We start from the raw sequence: 22,571 nt of genomic DNA, 5'->3' as shown, positions 1-22,571 counted from the left end.
TTTCACTACCACACTACAGACTGTTAACCATCTGTAGTGTGGTAGTGAAAGGTTAACCTTCTGTAGCGTGGTAGTGAAAGGTTAACCTTCTGTAGCGTGGTTGTGAAAGGATTAACCTTCTGTAGTGTGGTAGTGAAAGGTTAACCCTTTGGTAGTGAAAGGGTTAAGGAGGACGTGTGGAATAGCGTGTGGGGAGGAACAATTGGACCCAAGGAAGTGTTGGAAATCTTTTTTTTTGGTCATCTAGTCGCTCGCCTCCGAGCCTTTTCTATATTTAACACCCCCGACGACATGGAGAATTGGGCCAGGAGGAGGAGGGCGAGTTCAACAGCGGATCTTAATCATCGGTCGTGTCGTGAGGTGGATCCGCTCTGAAGATGCAGAAGAATGGAAAGAAAGTAAATTTTTTTACCTATCGCCGGGGCGTTGATGCACAGCTCTCTGGCCAGGACCAGGAACGTTCTTCCAAGGACATACACATTCACCTGCGGGGGAGGGGCAAGGAGAGAGAGGAGTAAGACTGAGGGGGAGGGGGGGACAGCATATGGCCATGCATACTGTGATTGTAGGAGAGAGAGAGTGCGTGACCGCATGAGTCAGTGAGGGTGACGTGCGTGTGTCCATCTGTGGGAGAGCGAGGGCACACCGTATGTTTGGCACTGTGCAACGTGGGCACGTGTTCTTGTGTGTATGCTTGGAGTTATTATGCGAGTGTGCACGCTTGGAGTTAATGTGTGTCTATCAGTGTGTGTGTGTGTGTGTGTGGGCAAGAGAGCATGTGATATGTGCGTGAGAGAGAGAGAGAGCATATTGGGATAGGGGAACAGGAACGGTTGCATCACAGTCAAGTACATGTTCCAATTACATAATAAAAAGAGGTTTCTGGGACATCTCATTCAATACGTGTGATTAATAGCCAAGCCGTGGCGGTCATATCTGTAGGGGTGGGATCTTGTCAGTTATTTTTCTTTTTTTTCTCCGTAATGAATATTCTTGTGCCCTGATCAAATACAGAGGTTTTGTATTTTTTTATTTTTTTTATATAACACACAAATCCTGTTCAATCCTTAGGGACAACTCGTGTTTTGTCTGCTACCTTTGGTGAGATCATTCTAGTGTATATCTGAAAGTACTGTATGGAGGTGGATCTCGTCTAGTCTTACCTTGGTGAGATCTCCATTATCTGAAAGTACTGTATGGAGGTGGATCTCTATCTGATCTCTATGGGGTCCCAGACCAAACTGACCCATTTTGTACATGAATAACAGAAGTCACTGAACGGCCTTGCAGCTCTGCTATAACCAGACGGTATCTTTGCACTCGATATACCGATGTGAAACGCCAGTAGCCTACAATGGAAAACACACTAAATCTTAATAGGATTCTCCTGACCTCTGTGTGGGGTAACAACCTGTGAATAACGGTCGGGATGCCACTCCCCGACACACAAACAAACCAACTCCCATCCGTCGTTTCCAGGAGATCAATTCAACACTCTCCTGATCACATCGTCCCAGTCACGGTGGTGCGCGTCTCCCGAGGTCGGGTGAAAGTTCTAGGATGGGGGTCAGGACCCCCCACCCGCCCGGGTCAGCGACCTCTCGTTTCTCCAGACAGACTCCCGCAGCAGGCCCCCCCCCCCCCCCCCCTGGGGTCCCGCCCAGACAGACTCTCGCTCTCTCGGCTGCACCCCTCGAGCCACAGTGGCAGCCTGCAGCCGCTCCTGCACCCCGCCCCCCCCCCCCCCCCCCCCCCTTCTATTCCGGGAGTCGTATCTCACTTAGGAATTTATACACAAAAGCAGTGGTGGAAAGAAACTAAGTATTTTTACTCAAGTACTGTACTTAAGTACAATTGGACTACATGGGACTTTATGAGAGTATTTTCATTTTAGGGAACTTTATACTTTTACTTCACTACATTTATCTGAACCCATCAGTTACTAGTTACTTTGAAGAAAATGATTTTCCATAGGAAACATAATATAATGCAGAACACTTTCTTTTTAAATGAAGATTATATACTTTCACATTTGAAGCCCGTCAACTTCAAGGGGACGTAGTCAGAGCAGCATGACTGGACCACATACCACTTTAACTTAACCTTTAATCAGAGCAGCATAACTGGACCACATACCACTTTAACATGACCTTTAATCAGAGCAGCATGACTGGACCACATACCACTTTAACATGACCTTTAATCAGAGCAGCATGACTGGACCACATACCACTTTAACATAACCTTTAATCAGAGCAGCATGACTGGACCACACACCACTTTAACTTAACCTATAGGGAGGTGTAGTGGTTACGTCATTGCCGTTTTCCGTGTTCCACCCTCTGTCCAACCCAATGCATTTCCCCATTGCCCATTTCTAAATCGTCTCGTTTAAAAGAAATAAAGCATTAACATTTGCATGGTGTACCTTTCTGTGCTTATTCATCCACAATCTATAGCTCAACATGAAAATATTCGCAATTAATCATTAAAAAAAAATCACAATTTTATTTCAACCAAAAATGCTTAAACAATAATGTTAGTGATAGAAGATAACTCATTTTGTGGAACGTTTTTCAAATTCCATGCGGCAGAATTGTTACAATAGCCGATAATCCATTTCCCCCAATGATAAATCCCTATACGGGTGGAACAACCAGTGACGTCAGACTACACCTCCCTATAGAGGTCAATGCATGTGTACTTTTACTTTAGATACTTTACTTAAGTAGAATTTGAATGGAGGACCTTTACTTTGACCAGAGTACTCATTTATCTGAGTATTTCTACTTTTACTTAAGTAAATTAACTGTGTACCTCTTCCACCACTGCACAAAAGCAAAGAGATGGTGGTGGTGGATATGGAATGGAAGGGGCATCGTTCCCCCCGACTTCAAAGCAACAACAGAGGAAGCGTCACCACCTGGGGGGGGGGGGGGGGGGGGGGCTAGCGGGGTCATGGCCGACTCAACTGTTTATAGCAGGAGATCAAAAGCTCAGGTCTTCACTCGATATGGCAAAGGCCCGAATTTGAGCATGTGGGAAGATTTAAAATGGGAATAACATGAATAGAGCCTCAGCTTTCCCCCTCATGGACATGTTCTAGTGTTTCAAACGGGGGCTTTTTCGGTCCCGATACCTGGAGTTTGGGTATCGGCCGATACAGAGTAGTGGACTTTTGACCGTCATTTTAGGGTCATTGGACAAAAGTTATTGTGACCTTTTTCTCCAATAGAGCGCGTTAACGAGTCAAGAAAGCAGCTAATCAAGTGACTTTGATTTCTGGCAGGTTAGACGTGCTTCTTGGCATCAGATTATAGTTTCAGGGAAATGGTCTGATACCGATATTCTATCCACAGGAACCGGTACCTGTGAATCGATACCGGTACCCAACAGTACCTTATTCCGGTACTTTAGTCTCTAAAAATGTTATCTACGTACCTCAGTTGTAAAAAAATAAATTCAAAACTTCAAATGATTTATAATAATAATTATTTATTTAGAACAATTTGTTAATATATATATAATATATTGCAGCGAGCGTTGTCTGCATCTAGCTTTGTAAAGTGTAACCACACTTTGGCTCGCCATTGCCCCGACTGCTTTGTTGTTGAATCAAGTCAAATCGTAGGTAAGCGTGTATTGTGTGCACTTGTTTTAGTCTTGCTCATTTTATGTTTCTTTTTTTACTCTCTTGCTAGTTTTTATGTTCTTTTACACTGTAGCGCTTTGAGATTTGTTCCACAATTATAAAGCGCCTCTGCAAATCAAACATATTATTATTATTATTTGACCCTGGTATCGGGCAGAGACGAGACACCAGTATGGGTCCGGGTCCCTAGTTTCAGATGGTTAACTCGGGGGGCCTGCGCGCCGTCTTTGTTATCGGTCGCAGAAGGAGTCACAGATTGAGTCGCCGTGAGTCAGTGGTGTCCGTCGGGCCCTACAAGAACACGGCCAGGGCCCCCGGTCATCAAGCGTCTCGAGGAGCGCAGACCTGGGATCAGTTGTCGAGTTAAACAAAGGGACGGGAGAGGGTTCGTTTCTTTCGCCTACGTTTGCCCAACATACACCGGTTTGGTCGGGTTTTTTTGCCATAGATTTACCATTTACCATAAATGTACCCGTTAAAAAGGCCCAATCCGTAATCCAAAATATAAACAAAAGTCCCACAGTTGAAAGAAAAAAAAGAGAAATCAGAACGGAGACGGAGACTAGTTGATTGAAAAGCTCTGGAGACGAGCACTAACACTAGAAGAAGACGTGTAAATATGATCCGTGAGTGTATCTGCTGTATCTTGTGACCGTGAAAGGGTTTGTTTACGTTGGTGACGTTTTTTTTTAAACATCGAAAATATTATTATACCCTTATTTTCCATCTACAAATCAAACTCCACAATAACGTATGTGAATAATATGTATTTCTAATATATATATATTAGTGCTGTCAGGCGATTAAAATTTTTTATCTAATTAATTACAGGATTTGTAATTAATTAATCTAATTAATCGCATTTTAATCGCATAACCATTTTATGCCTGATATTCTATATTCTATAATCATATTTCAAATTGCATGTGTCCGGATGGCAGAATTCAGTACTGTATCTACAAAACCTTCTGTTTAATCATCTTCCATCTATTAATTTGCTTAGATTTTTCAGGTCTGGTCAATTTGAGCATAGTGTTATTCACAGTCAAAGATAAAAAAAAAATTGATATTCTCATTTGGTTCATTACAATTTACTCAAGACACAGTATTTCTGACACTGGGAAAATCAGATACCAAGAACATGCAAATGGACCATATAAAAAAAGTCTGTAATGTGTATTCTACGTTCTTATGGAATGAATGAGATAAAAAAAAAAACGTTATTTAAAAAAAAAAAAAAAAAAATTGTAATTAATTTTGAGTTAATTTTCATAACGCGATAATTTGCTGTGTAATTAATTAATTAATTAATCTAATTAACGCGATAAACTGACAGCCCTAATATATATATAAAATCTATTGTTATCCTGCCACATATCCATAACATCCATTGTCATCGCACCACATTTCCCTACTAAAATAAAAATGTATCAAAACCACCTCATTTAGCCATGAAATCCATTTCATTAACCCTTTTACACTTTGCCTGAAAACCCATTGTTGGCCCTAATATCCATCATCAGCGAGAGAGGGGACACGTTTAATTATTTATGTAAAGGAGGAGAGACCTTGTCTCTTTCCATCGCCTCGTAATGAAGGAGGCCGTCTGGACCACCTGGCGGATGATTTGGATGAGTGGTCCTACTCCGAGGGGGGAGGGGGCAGGGTACAGACCCAGAGGCTGAGTGGGTTACAATCCCTTCTAAAATATGCATGATAGAGCAAATACCCCATCCTAATATTAAAATGGGACATATTATGGGATATCTCTGCCTCGTCTTTGGAATATTGACATATGATTCGTGGTGGTGACATATTCTTCAGATGAACGCGAGCCAAAGTGAGCTGTTCAGGATTATTACGACCGCTGCCCTTCGTGTGCCCACGCCAGGAATTAGCTTTGCTTAATCAATTAGCTGTGGCTTTTGTATCCGGGAGCGGCGGCGGGCCTCGTGTACTGCCCCGGCCCGGTCTCACCCGCTCTGGAGTGGGGCGGCCAGGCGGGGAAGGAAATGATTAATTCACATTGTGGTGTGTTGCTACACCTACCCAGAAAACACTGTTCAATACAAGAGGTGCAGGGGAATAAATTATTTACATTCGATTTAGACTAGTTTCTTTGCAAAAAAAATAAAAAAAAAACATTCCCCCACAGATTCAAGGAGGTTGTATAAAAGAATTAAAAAGATACATGAACGTGTCCCATTTAGACCCGTGCAGCTCACTAACGCCTCGTCTCCATTCGCTATTTTCGACAGTGGTTCGGGAGGTAGAGCGGTCGTCTGGTAATCTGGAGGTTCCCCAGTCCGATTCCCGCTCCTCCCGGGCAGCGTGTCGAAGTGTCCTCGAGCAAAGACATGTATTAACCCCTAACTGCTCCAGATGAGCAGGATGGCACCTTGGCACGGTCGCCTCCGCCGTCAGTGTGTGAATGTGAGGAACAAATTGTAAAGCGCTTTGGATAAAAGCTTCTATATAAATGCACCATTTGCCATTTTATGTTCAGCCTGGCTGGGTCTAGCCTTGGTATGGTATGGTTGGGTTTTGCGTCTCCATTGTGTTTCTATCTTGTAAACTCTCCGGTTGCTAGGCAACCGTTTCAAATTTGGCGTCTGTCCAGCACAGGTTCTAAAGACAATGGAGACGCCCACTGTGTCAGACAGGCCACAGCACAGCTAAACCCTGGCTAGTGGAGACGAGGCCACAGCACGGCTAGACCCTGGCTAGTGGAGACGAGGCCACAGCACGGCTAAACCCTGGCTAGTGGAGACGAGGCCACAGCACGGCTGAACCCCGGCTAGTGGAGACGAGGCCACAGCACGGCTGAACCCTGGCTAGTGGAGACGAGGCCACAGCACGGCTGAACCCTGGCTAGTGGAGACGAGGCCACAGCACGGCTGAACCCCGGCTAGTGGAGACGAGGCCACAGCACGGCTGAACCCCGGCTAGTGGAGACGAGGCCACAGCACGGCTGAACCCTGGCTAGTGGAGACGAGGCCACAGCACGGCTGAACCCTGGCTAGTGGAGACGAGGCCACAGCACGGCTGAACCCTGGCTAGTGGAGACGAGGCCACAGCACGGCTGAACCCTGGCTAGTGGAGACGAGGCATGCGAGTACCGTTCGCCATGAGGATCACACCGAGGCAACCGGTGCAAAAAATAAAAATAAAGTACACCAGGACTTCATAGGTGTTGGGAAGGATGCGAGGAGGTGGCTCCGTGACGCACGCGTCGGCAAGGACTTCAAAGAACAAAGAGCCGTCAATCAGCTTAACGACGCTGTGCCCACATGGCGCCGCGCGACGCTCCAGTGGCACATGTTGACGTGCCGCGTCTCCTCGCTCGTACCTGTCCTGTTTAAAGAGACACGTCTCCCCCATGACCTTCCCAGGCAACTTGATGCAGGAAGATCAGATACAGGATGTTTGCTCCAGTGGTACAGGAGGAAAGAGGGAGGAGGGCGATATCGTTTCCTCATGTTAACGGTGAAATCAGTCTTTATGTTGCGACCAAACCAGAGGCCCTGGGCCTGGATGCTTTTATTCCTCTTATGGAAAATGAACCCAGCCCCACCCCACCCCCCCCCCCCCCACGTCCCTCTAGTCAGTCATTCAGAAGATGTATGGCAGTGCAAATGGCCTGGGTGGGGCCGCACAGGACTGGGATTGGTTGGAACATCATCGGCCCAGAGCAGCAATAGTCTGCAGGCTGGACATTAACCCACTCCTAACCCCAACCACCCGCTCTCTTCCCCACCCCCCCCCCTGACCCCGACCAACCCGCCCAGCCGCACCACACGCCCCCCCCCCCCCCCCCCCCCCCGCGCAAATCCACTCCTATCCTCCGAATACCACAGGGGGGGGGGATAATGGAGGAGGGGCAGCGAGGGGCGAGGAGGGCGGTCGACTCCTCCAAGGACAGCTGGGAGCATAAAAATAAAAAACGCTCCACCAGCTGTGATTCTAAAAAATGTCCCAGCGCCACCCCTCGGGGCAAGGACCACACCCTCCCGCTCCACACCGGCAGCCATTAAAAATGCGGACAAATAGAGAGAGAGAGAGAGAGGAGAGGAGAGGGGGCTAAATTTATACACGCTACTCAGCTACTTTAATTACATAGTTCAAAACTCTGCTACAGCGCTGCTCCAAGTAACTCGGGGGACCAGTGGACCGGGGCTGAACCCTGGAATGTTGCTGCTGTGGAGGCCTGGTTAGCTGAGTCAGATACAAGCATCTGATGGATGTAAACAGTGTTCCACTCTATATTCATTCAGATGTTTTAGGCCACCATTAGAACACCACCACCGCTGTATTAATAGGCCACCATTAGAACACCACCACCGCTGTATTAATAGGCCACCATTAGAACACCACCACCGCTGTATTAATAGGAGTGGAAGGAGACATTAATATAAATGATAATTTAGCAACATTTCCCTCAAAGAGCACAAATCAGTGTGCAAAGAACTGAAATAAGATCAGTTTTAGCAATGTAACCTGCACTGGAATCACAACTGGGTCTGAAATGGTTACAGGGCCCTGGAACCAAAAGCAACACTAAAAAACCTCAGTTGCCTTTTTACTACAAACCAATCACAGAGGAAACACAGTAAACAGGGTTTCGTTGTTTTGAACGTGAACTCTTTGAAACAACAACCTGTTTACCGTGTCCCCTCTGTAATTGTGAACAGTCTCTTCTTAAGTTGCACTTGCAGCACGCTTGTACTTCAAACCCAAAGAAGGTCAGGAGAGTCCGCCCCCGTCAAACACTACACCGCGCAGATGTTCCGCGGCGCTCGCGGTTAAGAAACACGTGATTATGTACGACTGCAGGCGCCCGTGGTCGCCTGGTAATCGGAAGGTTCCCGGTTCGATTCCCGCTCCTTGCGAGCAGCGTGTCGATGTGTGTCCTTGAGCAAGACACCCCCTAACTGCTCCCGATGAGCAGGTTGGCACCTTGCATGGTAGCCGTCGGTGTGTGAATGTGAGGAACAAAATTGTAAAGCACTTTGGATAAAAGCCGTTATATAAATGCACCATACCGCGCATTAGCGTTTCACAGGTGCGTGGAAGTCGCTGAGTGAGCGGATGACTCTCACGTCGGGGCTCGACTGGGTATGTGACGGAGGGAGAGGGAGAAGAGAGGACAAAGAGCAAAAGAACGGACGAACAACCCCACGGGAGCACGGCGACCGCAGAGGACTTCCTTTCAAGCATGTGATGATGTGCGTCAATGGAAACGTACCTGCAGAAGGTCACTGAGATCCAGCAGCATGTCTGAGGAGAGAGTCAAGGCCACAAACACATGGAAACAGTCACTGGAAAAAATTACAGTGGCTCAGGAGGTAGAGCAAAGTCGCCTGGTAACTGGAAGGTTTCCGGTTTGATTCCCCGCTCCTCCCACTCCCAGAAGTGTCCCGGCAGCATGTCAAAGCGTCCTTGAGGATATGGATATTATATCCATACACCGACGCCAAGTATCGATGTAAAGAAAAAGACAATCCCATTTTGCGAATGAAAGTGAACAGACTGATGTTATTAGATAAAACAGATGTATATATATATACAGTATATTTGCGGGTGTTGACTAGAACCAGGGTTCTCTCATTGGGGACATAATATGCAGTTGAAAAAAGGTAATAGATCGCAATATATGGCAATATTACAGTATTGTGACTAGTATGGTGATAATATCTTATCGTGGGGTCTCTCGTATCGTGATCCTACTGAATACTCGACTCCACGTTCTACTGCAGAATAGACAACATTTCAACGTCATTTCCTTCTCATATGGTCGTCGCCGTGGCCCCACAAAGCATCTCCTTGCATTCCTAGTTTAGGTCACGTTCTACATAAAACCCTGTTCACGCATGCCGCTTTATTATTACACACGGAAAACGTCCCAATTGAAATGATCCTATTTGTGTTTTTACGACATTAGACCATCGTGAGTCTTTCACACGTTAATCTCTGCACGTTTAGGTCGTACTTCACATAAAACCCTCCTCATGCTGGTTCAGTACAAGGAAACGGTCAATTGGAACAAAATCCTATCGGCATTTTGTTGACTGTAGCAGTGAATTCAGTCTGATCCAGATATACATCAGTGAATTCAGTCTGATCCAGATACAAATCAGTGAATTCAGTCTGATCCAGATACACATCACTCAGACTGACTTGACGGGTCCACTGCCCCAGCATGACCTCTGGACGGACGGACACCCACACAGGCAGACACTGAGACACACACACACACACACAGGCAGACACTGAGACACACAAAAACAAACCACACACAGACAGACAGACAGACAGACAGACAGACAGACAGACAGACAGACAGAGAGGCCTTAAAGCAGGCCTGAATACATTCTTATTTCAAAGGGCCTTTGATTGGTAGCTATTTCTTGTGATTTAATTTTTTCTTGTGCTGTGGTTTTAAATTTTCTGTTCATACTATGTTTTATTTTGTATTTTATTAATAATAATTTTTTAACTATGTTTTAACCCTGTAGCACTTTGGGATCCTAGTGAACGAAAAGTGCACTACAAATACAATTTATTATTATAGAGAGAGAGAGAGAGAGAGAGAGAGAGAGAGAGAGAGAGAGAGAGAGAGAGAGAGAGAGAGAGAGAGAGAGAGAGCGAGAGAGCGAGAGAGCGAGAGAGAGAGAGAGAGAGAGCGAGAGAGCGAGAGAGCGAGAGAGCGAGAGAGCGAGAGAGAGAGAGAGAGAGAGAGAGAGAGAGAGAGAGAGAGAGAGAGAGAGAGAGAGAGCTTGGTGAGCAGCAAGGAGGGTAAATGGAGAAGATGTCCGCAATTTCACGTCACATCCTGTGAGACACGGAGGTGCAACACATGCGGTCAACATGTCTGCTGGGTTTGATCCCCAGACCTGCTCAGATCACACTGGTGGGGCGTTTGGGGACCCAACTGGATGTAGATGTGGACAGACTTTAACTTGGCCTGTGTTAAACCCCAATTTCTCACAGGGTAGGATGCAAAAAAAACAACAACATGTTAATAAATCTCCTCCACTGACCCTCCCTGGTGACCCCCCCCCCCCGCCCCCCCTCCCCAACACATCAGTCTCCGTGGCGACAGGCACACCTGTCTCTGGGCTGCCAAAGTGGATTAGCGACACCCCTTTTAAAAGCCTCACAATGGAATTGGCGACACTGGCAGATGAAATGTAAAAGATAATCCCTGAACACACGCTGTCTGGAGATTAAAGAGATTCTCTTCAATCTGGAAAATAGCAGCAACCAAATCTCTCAATAAATCTGGTTTAGTCGACTAAAGAAAATCGATCAAAATAATAGAATCTTATTCCTTATTTAGTTGTAGACAGATATGAAGATTATTATTCTATTATTATTTTCTACCCTTTTCTCCCATCCAGTTTAGTCGTTATGCCAATTCCCTCCTGGTTGTTGGGCTGCCCTACTGTGGGTCTGGGGAGGGTGTAGACTACCACATACTGCCCTACTGTGGGTCTGGGGAGGGTGTAGACTTCACATGCTGCCCTACTGTCGGTCTGGTGAGGGTGTAGACTACCACATACTGCCCTACTGTCAGTCTGGGGAGGGTGTAGACTACCACATACTGCCCTACTGTGGGTCTGGGGAGGGTGTAGACTACCACATACTGCCCTACTGTGGGTCTGGGGAGGGTGTAGACTACCACATACTGCCCTACTGTGGGTCTGGGGAGGGTGTAGACTACCACATGCTGCCCTATTGTGGGTCTGGGGAGGGTGTAGACTACCACATACTGCCCTACTGTCAGTCTGGGGAGGGTGTAGACTACCACATGCTGCCCTACTGTCAGTCTGGGGAGGGTGTAGACTACCACATGCTGCCCTATTGTGGGTCTGGGGAGGGTGTAGACTACCACATGCTGCCCTATTGTGGGTCTGGGGAGGGTGTAGACTACCACATACTGCCCTACTGTGGGTCTGGGGAGGGTGTAGACTACCACATGCTGCCCTATTGTGGGTCTGGGGAGGGTGTAGACTACCACATACTGCCCTACTGTGGGTCTGGGGAGGGTGTAGACTACCACATGCTGCCCTATTGTGGGTCTGGGGAGGGTGTAGACTACCACATGCTGCCCTATTGTGGGTCTGGGGAGGGTGTAGACTACCACATACTGCCCTACTGTGGGTCTGGGGAGGGTGTAGACCAGTGTTTCCCAACCGGTGGTACGCGTACCACTAGTGGTACGTGGGTGGTCCCCAGGTGGTACGTGAAAAGATTTTGAAAAGTATTAAAAAATAAATTAAAAAATAAAAAATTATTATTAGAAATTGTACAGGAAAACTGTACCCACATAATGAATAATGCATAATCTGTAATAATGTAACCAAAATTGGGGGCATTCAAATTAAGTAATCATTTGCTGGCTATAATTATATTATTATTGGCGCTGAGTTCAGCTTCCCGCCCGCCGGCGCCGGACTGTCTGTCAGCTGTCAAGTGTTCATCTGAAGAAGAAAAAAACTCTGAATCATCATCATTGTAGTGGCGCGCTGGCTAGCAAAACAACATCCTATCAAGTGAATGCGCTGGTGTTTATTGAGATAAAAATCATTATGGATCAATGGCTGAGTCGAGCTGGTTCATCCAGAAACAATGTAAAGCATATAAATTATGTTCGCTTTGCAGTTGGATGAATAGACGGATGTCAGTGGGGAAGCACAACTGATTGCGTTTGTGCGTTACAAAGACACTTTGGAGATGAACGAGCACATTCTGTTTTGCAAGAAACTCACGGGGAGAACTACTGGACTGGACGTTTTTAACGTTATTGACAATTTTTTCTCTCAACACAAGCTGGATTGGAAATACTGCTCTCATGTGTGCACAGACGGCGCTGCGGCGATGACCGGCAGAGTAAATGGATTAATGGCACACGTAAAAAAAGGTAACCCCTGACGTTACATCTCAGCACTAGCTGAGAATGAGTCCAGAGTTAAATGATGTTTTGAATGATGCCGTAAAAGTGATCAACTTCATACAGGCCAGGCCTTTGAATCATAGACTGTTTCAGTCACTTTGTGAAGACGGTGGGTCAGAACATAAACAGCTCCTGCTTCACACCGACGGTTATCCCGAGGGAAGACGTTACAGCGAGCAGCTGTTCGAGCTGCGCAATGAAGTGAGGGCATTTCTGTCTGAGCACACACACACCCTTGTGGCGATGTTCGACGACACAGACTGGGTAGCTTGGCTGGGAAACCTCTCTGACATTTTCAGCAAACTCAACCAGCTGAATCTCTCTCTTCAAGGTAAAGACACAACTGTTCTTAGCTTGTATGACAGGCTTTTTTTTAGTCTTTAAACAATGGCTATTATAATTTATATGATTAGTTATGATTGAATATATGATTTAAGTGTCACATTAATTGTCGCATTGGGTCACACAGACAAAAATCTCCTCTTCTCTATCTCTCCTCATCACTTCTCTCCTTCTTCCACTCCCAGGTTTCACCTTAGCTACACACACACACACACAGGATGGGCCGCCATGTCAATTTTAATGTAGGGCCGCTGTGCCACGTATCGGCCGCCGTGCCAATTTTAATGTACGTGCCGATTTGACTATACACTGCTCTGTGCTGTCATGGTGGCTATCCATGGTGAATGGTGTCTCAGAACTAAAGCTTTACTTCAATAAACTGCCAACCTGTGTGACCATGTGACTTTATCCAGGTCTCACACACACACACACACACACACACACACACACACACACACACACACACACACACACACACACACACACACACACACACACACACACACACACACACACACACACACACACACACACACACACACACACACACACACACACACACACACACACCCGGTCTGCCACAATATATAGACTATTAATTTATTAATTATACATCCTGGGCATCACCACAATTGATTGCGTAGTAGGTGGTACTTTTGGTTGGCTTGAAATGCTTTGGTGGTACAGTACTCAAAAAAGGTTAGGAACCACTGGTGTAGACTATCACATGCTGTGGGTCTGGGGAGGGTGTAGACTACCACATGCCTCCTCCGATACATTCTTTTCACCTGACGGCGACAGGAGGTTCAAACCATCTCCCCCAGATCAGCTCCCTGCTGAACAGGGACCAACCAGTAGGAGTCGCTGTTGCAACGGACTCCATAGCTAACCATTCTATTTATTTTTGGGCTTTCTGTATTTTTCACCAATCCCAATTTAGTCGTTATGCCAATTCCCTTCCTGGTCGTTGCGCGCATCGCCCCACTGTCGGCCTGGGGAGGGTGTAGAACCACCACATGCCTCCTCCAATAATGTGGAGTCGCCAGCCACTTCTTTTCACCCGACAGCGAGGAGTTTCACTGGGAGAACATAACGTGTGCGGAGGTTCACTCTATTTCCCACAGATCCCCTCCCTGCTGAACAGGCGCCCCGACCGACCAGTAGGAGTCGCAGTTTACAACGACCAGAACACACATACCCCACCGGCTTCCCACCCGCTAACACTGCCAATTGTGTTAGTAGGGACGACTGACCAAGCCGGAGGTACCGCTGACAGCTGGGTTCGGACCAGAGTGCCCAGGTGAGGTGAAGGAAGGGACCTGCCCAGGTGAGGTGAAGGGAGGGACCTGCCCAGGTGAGGTGAAGGACGGGACCTGCCCAGGTGAGGTGAAGGACGGGACCTGCCCAGGTGAGGTGAAGGACGGGACCTGCCCAGGTGAGGTGAAGGAAGGGACCTGCCCAGGTGAGGTGAAGGAAGGGACCTGCCCAGGTGAGGTGAAGGAAGGGACCTGCCCAGGTGAGGTGAAGGAAGGGACCTGCCCAGGTGAGGTGAAGGAAGAGACCTGCCCAGGTGAGGTGAAGGAAGGGACCTGCCCAGGTGAGGTGAAGGACGGGACCTGCCCAGGTGAGGTGAAGGGAGGGACCTGCCCAGGTGAGGTGAAGGAAGGGACCTGCCCAGGTGAGGTGAAGGAAGGGACCTGCCCAGGTGAGGTGAAGGAAGGGACCTGCCCAGGTGAGGTGAAGGAAGAGACCTGCCCAGGTGAGGTGAAGGAAGGGACCTGCCCAGGTGAGGTGAAGGAAGGGACCCGCCCCCCAAAGCACTGGGAACGCTGTCTCTATATGCCGCCCCCCCCCCCCCCCCCCCAACAGTACACAAAGCACTGGGAAAACTGTCTCCACATGCCCCCCCAGATAAACATATCCTGCCCATCCTGTGAAACTCCAGCACCTCTTACATAACAGACTCATCCTCTGAGGCGCTGAGTCAAGAATAAACCAACAATAGCGTGCTCTGCTGAACACACCGTGTTCACCACGCAAGATCAACGAGACGTTCTCCCTTTTAAAAATAGGCATATACCAGAAAGGCACTTAATAATAATAATAATAACAACAAATTGTTCTTTCAGTAGCAGCCGTTTGGAGATTATGTATTATTAGAAGTCACTGCTGGAGAAAACGTTTCATCTCCACTACTTCTGTCACTCACTGACCCACATTGGAAATACATGCACGACTTTAACCATTTCACTACCACACTATAGACGGTTAACCTTTCACTACCACACTACAGAAGGTTAACCTTTCACTACCACACTATGATATGATATTTGCATTTATAATGCGGCCCCCAGCCAATTTTTACATCGGTCCGGGGCGCAGCCCGGGAAAAAAAGAATACGAATAAATGGAAAGGACAAAGAAAACAGAACCAGGCAGACGGACAGACAGAGAACATAAGAACACCTCAGACACACAACACAACAGCAAAGTAACTCAGTGATCATCCAGAGCGAAAAGGTGGGTTTTAAGCAAGGTCTTGAATGTCTGTACGGTGTTGGCAGACTTAATGTTGAAAGGGAGCTTATTCCACAGTGTCGGCGTCATCACTGCAAAGGCCCGGAAACCCTTTGTCGCCAGTTTGGCCCGCGGGACTATAGACGGTTAACCTTTCACTACCACACCACAGACAGTTAAACTTTCACTACCACACTACAGAAGATTAACCTTTCACTACCACACCACAGACAGTTAAACTTTCACTACCACACTAAAGAAGGTTAACCTTTCACTACCACACTACAGAAGGTTAACCTTTCACTACCACACTACAGAATATTAACCTTTCACTACCACACTACAGAATATTAACCTTTCACTACCACACTACAGAAGGTTAACCTTTCACTACCACACTACAGGTTAAACTTTCACTACCACACCAGACAGTTAAACTTTCACTACCACACTACAGAAGGTTAATCTTTCACTACCACACTACAGAAGGTTAATCTTTCACTACCACACTACAGAAGGTTAATCTTTCACTACCACACTACAGAAGGTTAATCTTTCACTACCACACTACAGAAGGTTAATCTTTCACTACCACACTACAGAAGGTTAACCTCTCACTACCACACTACAGACGGTTAACCTCTCACTACCACACTACAGAAGGTTAACCTCTCACTACCACACTACAGAAGGTTAACACTTTCACTACCACACTACAGACGGTTAACCTTTCACTACCACACTACAGAAGGTTAACCTTTCACTACCACACTACAGACGGTTAACCTTTCACTACCACACTACAGACGGTTAACCTTTCACTACCACACTACAGACGGTTAACCTCTCACTACAGAAGGTTAACCTTCTGTAAATGGTAAATGGCTGCTTTTTTATATAGCGCTTTTATCCAAAGCGCTTTACAATTTGTTACTCACATTTTACCCATTGACTCACACATTCACTCACACATTCACACACAGACGGCGGAGGCAACCATGCAAGGTGCCAACCTGCTCATCAGGAGCAATTGGGGGTTAAGTGTCTTGCTCAAAGACACATCGACACACTGCACGGGAGGAGCGGGAATCGAACCGGGAACCTCCGGATTGCCAGACGACTGCTCTACCTCCCGAGCCACCGTCGCCCCTGTAGTGTGGTAGTGAAAGGGTTAAAAGGGGAAACACCACTCTGGGTCTCTCTTGTATTTGTAAAAAAAATAAATAAAAAGTGACTTTCCTACAGAGTAAAATGAGCTCACAGCCAGCTCTGTACATATCGTCAGGCCAGCGATGGAGCTCTAAGCTGCTGCTCCAGCTCCCTGCTTTACATAAAGCACCACACTGAGGTGATGAAGGATGAGCTACGAACAACACCGGTCAAAGGTCGTCACTCCAACCAACCGCACACAGGGAGTGGAGGGTGAGCCTTTTGTAAACAACAACAAGAACAGAACAGAACACAACAAAAACAAAACAAAAACAGTTCATGGTAGAAAGCAAGAGTGAAAAGGTGGGTTTTGAAAGACTTAGTCAGCAATTAAGTTATGCTTCAATCTGGTAAACAAGTTGAATGTTGCTTTGTGGGTGGAATTGCCCTTTAATGTATCGTCCTTGATCGGTTTAAGATAATATATATATATACACACACACAGTATATATACATACACTTGTATCCTGTGTTCAAAAGACCCTAAACCTGATCATACCGGTCAGCGTTTCAGGAGGAGGACGGTAACCAACCCTTACAGCGTCCTTCATCAACGCACCAGGCCTTCAGACAGCTCCCTGTACCAGTAGCACCATCACACCCCCCTCCCCCGCCACACACACACACAGAAGTAAATTACCCCCGATTACCTCACAGGAGTATAGAACGCTCCCCCCCCCCCCCCCCCCCCCCCCCGCACCGGCTCTAGAGGCAGCGTTTCCATCTCCCCTCCTCCTCTCCTGGTTTCCCCACTTCCACTGATTCGTGAGCCCAGTTTCTCTCTCTGTTTCAGGGCACTCTCACCGCCGTGAGCACGGGAGGCGTTCACCATCCGTCTCCATTTGGAACCTCACACTCTCTTACGTCTCCCATCCCCCCCTCCCTGTACAATACGAGAAACTACGGGGCAACACACACACACACACAACCAAGGGAATAGTGGAATATTTTTATATCCGCCTATGTTTATTTATGTCTCACTCTTGTTTTTATTATTTTAGGACATGTTATTATATTAGGACTGTGTTGACTGTTGGCACCTAGGGCTTGCATTTAAAATTTCATTGTACCTGTACAATGACAATAAAGATCATTCATTCATTCATCTACTCTGAGCCGGGCTCGGATTAGGCGCCAGCAGTGATTAGGGACCGGTCCCACTTCTTCGGTCCCGATACCGTTACCTGGGCTTTGGGTATCGGCCGGAGTACCGATCCGATCCAGTACTTTTAATGAACAGTATAGTATTTTATGCTCATTTTATGCCTAATCTTATGTCTGCACTTCATGCATTGCTCTTGATCTGCTAATTGTGTGGTCATTTTATGCTTTTTTACTGCTGTGAAGCACTTTGAGCTGAAATTCTTGTATGAAAGGTGCTATACAAATAAAGATTATTATTATTATAGACTTGGACCATCATTTTGCGGTCATTGAACAAAGATTATTGAGCTATAATAAATATTTCTCCATTAGAGCGTTAACGTGTCAAACAAAGATGCAGTCAATCAAGTCACTTTGCTTTGATTTCTGGCACGTTAAGATGCGTTTCTTGGCGATTTTAGTATCTGGGAAAATTCTCCCGATAAGGATATTCTTATTTTTAGCCCGATATCGGACCAATATCCGATACCGGTATGGGTGTGCGCCGCTAACGGCGACATGACGATAACTAATTGCGATACTCTAGAACTCCGTCTGACTTGTCCGCGACACAATGTAAAACACGGTGTCCTCCTCGGAGCGTACGGAGGGATGAACTCGAACTCCCGCTATGACTCACCCGCAACACGACAGCTGGGATGATGCCCATATTAGCCTGGATAATGAAGCGTGTCAACACTCTGCTCCGTTTACTGTGGGGATTTACAGGCTGGCGGGAGAGAGAACAGTGTTTTCCGCGTTAGCGCTGGAGACCCTCCGTTTAATCATGTGCACAGGCAGGGAGAGGCGCGGGACGTGCCGGGGATATCGAGATGTATACCGTATACAACAACCTTAGTATCCGGACTGGGCTACTACCTGGAATATCAATGTGCGTGTAAACACACTTTTAAGATGTACTCTGCATACAGATACATCCGGTTTGTTTGAGCCCAGTCTCTTGGAATAGGGAGTGTTGTTCCATCAGTTTTCCTCTTCAACTTTGTTAGTTATCCGGACTGTGCATTTTTATTTTTTTATTTATCTTTTATTTATCCAGGAATGTCCCATTGAGATACAAGATCTCTTCTTCCAGGGAGTCCTGACCAACACGGCACACAACACGTTTCAACATAAAACAGGGCATTAAACAAAAAACATACAATTCAAATATAAATACAGAGGGTCATTTGTGCAGTGGCAAGGAGCATAATCAGATCAGCAATAGCATCAGGTAAAACAGTTGCATGTTTCATAAAGGGCTAATCGTAGCATACCTTTAAAAGCATTCACAGTAGGAAGTGCCTGTAGACAAAGTTTTACTTGCAACGTATTCCATCAAAAGGGAGCATAGTGGGAGAATGCAGCTTTTAAAAGCATCCCATTTGCTGCTCGTCTGGTATTAAAAAAGCAAGTATAAAAGGACAGAAGTCTGGAGATATATAAGGGCAGCTTACCTAGCAATTACTTAAGGATAAAAATCAACATGTGTGATTGTCTTCTTTGGTACAGAGAGGACCATCCTAATGACTGATACAAAGTGCAGTGGTGGGTGCGAGAGCCTGCACCCGTTACAAAACGTATGGCAGTATGGTACGCAGAATCCAGCTTTTTAAGCAGGGAGGAAGGAGCATGCATATAGATTACATCGCCATAGTCTAATACAGCTAGTATCTGGAATATTAATGTGTATGTTGTACACACGTACTTTAAGATGTACTCCTGCGGGCGGCCAGGTAGCGCAGCGGACTAAGCGTCTTGTCTACCACCGCAGAGACAGTGGGATCGAATCTAACTGCCAGCGGTGCCTCCGGCTTGGTCGACCGTCCGTGCTGACACAATTGGCGGTGTCAGTGGGTGGGAAGCCGGCGAGGGTGGGTCCTGGTCGTTGTAAACAGCGACTCCTACAGTTCGGTCGGGGCGCCTGCTCAGCGAGGAAAGGATCTGGGGGAGGTAGTGTGATCCTTCCACACGTTACACTCTCCAGGTGAGAGTCCGCGCTGCCAGGTGAAAAGAAGCGGTGGGCTGGCTACACATGTGTCGGAGGAAGCATCTCCGCCCTCCCAGACCGACTGTAGGGGGTAGGTGCGCAACGACCAGGAAGGGGATTGGGAATTGGCATAACGACTAACATTGGGATGGGAGAAAAACGGAAAAAGGAGGGGGGAAAAAGATAAAAAATAAAAAAAGATTCCACATTTTTGTGTTTGTTTGATTAAGATATTTCTTTTTATTTACTTTTAGCTCTATTGGGCTGTTCCGTCCACGAGTCAGTAGCTATTATGGTGTCTTTTTCTTCTGATGAATTCCCATTCAATTCAAGATGAGAAATTAAACCCCGTGACTCACTCACAAAATATCGTCTGAAGTGAAAGGGTCCCAGCCGTGAGCTCTTCCAAAGGTTGCCGGTTAGACCTCATTAGTGGAACTTGGTCAGTAAAGTACCTCAGAGGAAGGACCCAGTGGGTTTAACTCCCATTTTCCGTTTCCAAGGGAACAAAGTTTTCAAACTTTATTATCTAAAGATGGTAAGTTGGAATGTTTTATTCATTCATACTCTTATTATTACTATTTATATTATTATCTTTTTCCCCCCCTGCCTGTACTTGTACTTGTTTTCAATGTTAACACATTAACTGCCACGAAGTTTGCAAGTTTATAATTCCGTGATCGTCAGTAGATGCTTTATGTAGTATGGGTGATATATTGATCAGAGCAGTTTGCATTAATAATAACAAACAATCACGTTGAAAATGCCGTCAGCGTCCTCTTACCGTTCGCCGATGAGACTGGAGGAAAAAGATCCCACTTATTTGACGTGGATCGCCTAGATCCATTTCCGGTTTGTATAATAATAATAAACGCCCAAATCATATCGATTCTTGAGTTATGGCAGCGATCCATATGTACGGACATGTGTCTAGAGTCCCGCAACAATATGCGAGTGCCGGACGCATTTCCCCGGTAGTAACTCGCCCGATAACCACCAGGCGGCAGTATTGAAGCGTTGCAGAGTTGTGCAGGCTCCCACTGTATCAGCCGAGGCTGGGGGAGGGCATTCTGAATACCATGGCGAAAAAATGAAATATGATCTCAATAACGTCGTACGCCGTGGAATGGCAGAATTAGCATGACCTTGAAACACGTTGTACAACGTTTTTGGCGCAGGATGTGTTAAGAATGAAGAATTATTGGTAATGTGGATATTCTCCATTATATAATTTAAGTATTAATTAATGTTCCCACTTGGAAGCGGTGGATAGGGGTAGGGCATGATAAGCTTAGGCTTCTTCCTACTCCTTTTCGGACAGTGATATGTATTCTAAATTTTTTGTATCATGTTCGAAATAAAGATTCATTCATAGTAGTGGTTTCCTCTGACTCATCATATCATTCACACATTCAGTCATTTGGATCGACTTCACAACTATAAATACTAGTATATACACGTCCAAAAGAAATGTCCAGACCTCCGGGTGACGACGAGGTGGGAAAGGATACGGGGCGTGCCCTCCGTCCGGCAGACCAGGTAGAGGCAGGCGGCGATGATGTGGGTGGACTTGCGCCCGCGGGTCAGATGCTTGGTCAGCGCCAGCTTGTAGAAGTTGAAGGCTGTGTCCAGACAGTGCTGGTTGAGCTGCAGCTGGTGACCCAGTGTGTTGATGTTCCGCCTCGCTGGAAACAAACACACACACACACAGTGTTATTACATTACATGCTAGGGTTGAGCCTGAATGTTCGAACGTCCGTTCGTTACGTTAACATTCGAATTCTAAATCAAAATCCGAATTTTTTATTTTTTATTAAAAAAAAAAATAATAATAATTTATTTTATGTGTCTATTCATTCCGTTTAAACCAATGGGGTTTTTCTTCACAGTTGCAGATAAAGATTAGGCTACACTAATATTATAGTATTAAAAAAAACTGCTAAGTTATATTCATTAAAGAAAGTTGATTTAATAAAAAAGAAAGACTCATTTAATCAGATTAATCACTTTATTCAAATTGAGGATTTAGTTTGAGGATATTTATAAAAGAAATTATTATTATTATTATTTTGAAAAAAAAAATATTTAAAAAATGTTTGTATTAAAAACGAAGGTTTGAACATTCGTTCGAAAAACCCTGACGAAGTTCGAATCCCAAAAACAGGCTTCGGGGACAGCCTTAATGCATGCTAGGGTTGAGAACAAATTTGGGTGTCATAGCAGCATGGGGGAAGGGGGGGGTACAGGTATGGGCAGGGCAATAGTAGAAAGACACAATATAGGAAATACATTTATAGTAAAGATAAAAATAAACAGTATAAACAATATAATTAACTAAATTGAATATGTTTATGAGCAAGGAAAACGGTGTAATCAATGTAACTCAGTTACTAATTTTTTTCTACTCTATTGTATATATGTATATTGAACACGTTTGTTTACACTTTGTTTACGTACTTTTGACTTTATTTTTTTTGTATTTTATTTTTTTATTATTTTTTAAACAAACATGACAACACACGATAAGATACACAAGCATTAGTTGACAGTGCACATCCAATGAAATCACATTTTAGTTAATTGTCATATATAGGATATACCCTTAATACCTGTTATCTAAAAACCTACACACATATGCTCCAGCTCGTACCCCCCCCCCCCTCCCGGACCCCCCATTGGATAATCCATCCATTTTCCCTCGCTCCTAACCAGACATTACCATTATATGCTAGCTTTTATTCTCTCCACCACTTCTAACCACA

At 45.7% G+C, this 22,571-nt stretch overlaps 1 protein-coding gene across 1 annotated transcript in view; it reads right to left on the bottom strand.

Annotated features, from left to right (window-relative positions):
• brf1a (BRF1 general transcription factor IIIB subunit a) overlaps positions 1–22,571 on the bottom strand; it is a 182,562-nt gene that overhangs the window by 101,441 nt on the left and 58,550 nt on the right. The window contains exons 4-6 of the mRNA XM_084308841.1: positions 21,321–21,494; positions 8,898–8,929; positions 413–485 (exon numbers count right to left, since the gene is read on the bottom strand). Of these exons, the coding sequence (XP_084164967.1) occupies positions 413–485; positions 8,898–8,929; positions 21,321–21,494 (279 nt within the window). The remainder of the gene's footprint in view (positions 1–412; positions 486–8,897; positions 8,930–21,320; positions 21,495–22,571) is intronic.

The sequence above is a fragment of the Notolepis coatsorum genome, assembly GCF_963971535.1.
Source record: "Notolepis coatsorum genome assembly, chromosome: 2".
NCBI classification, from domain to species: Eukaryota; Metazoa; Chordata; class Actinopteri; order Aulopiformes; family Paralepididae; genus Notolepis; species Notolepis coatsorum.
Note: the sequence above shows the minus strand (reverse complement) of the source record. Positions and strands in the feature narration are given on the sequence as shown.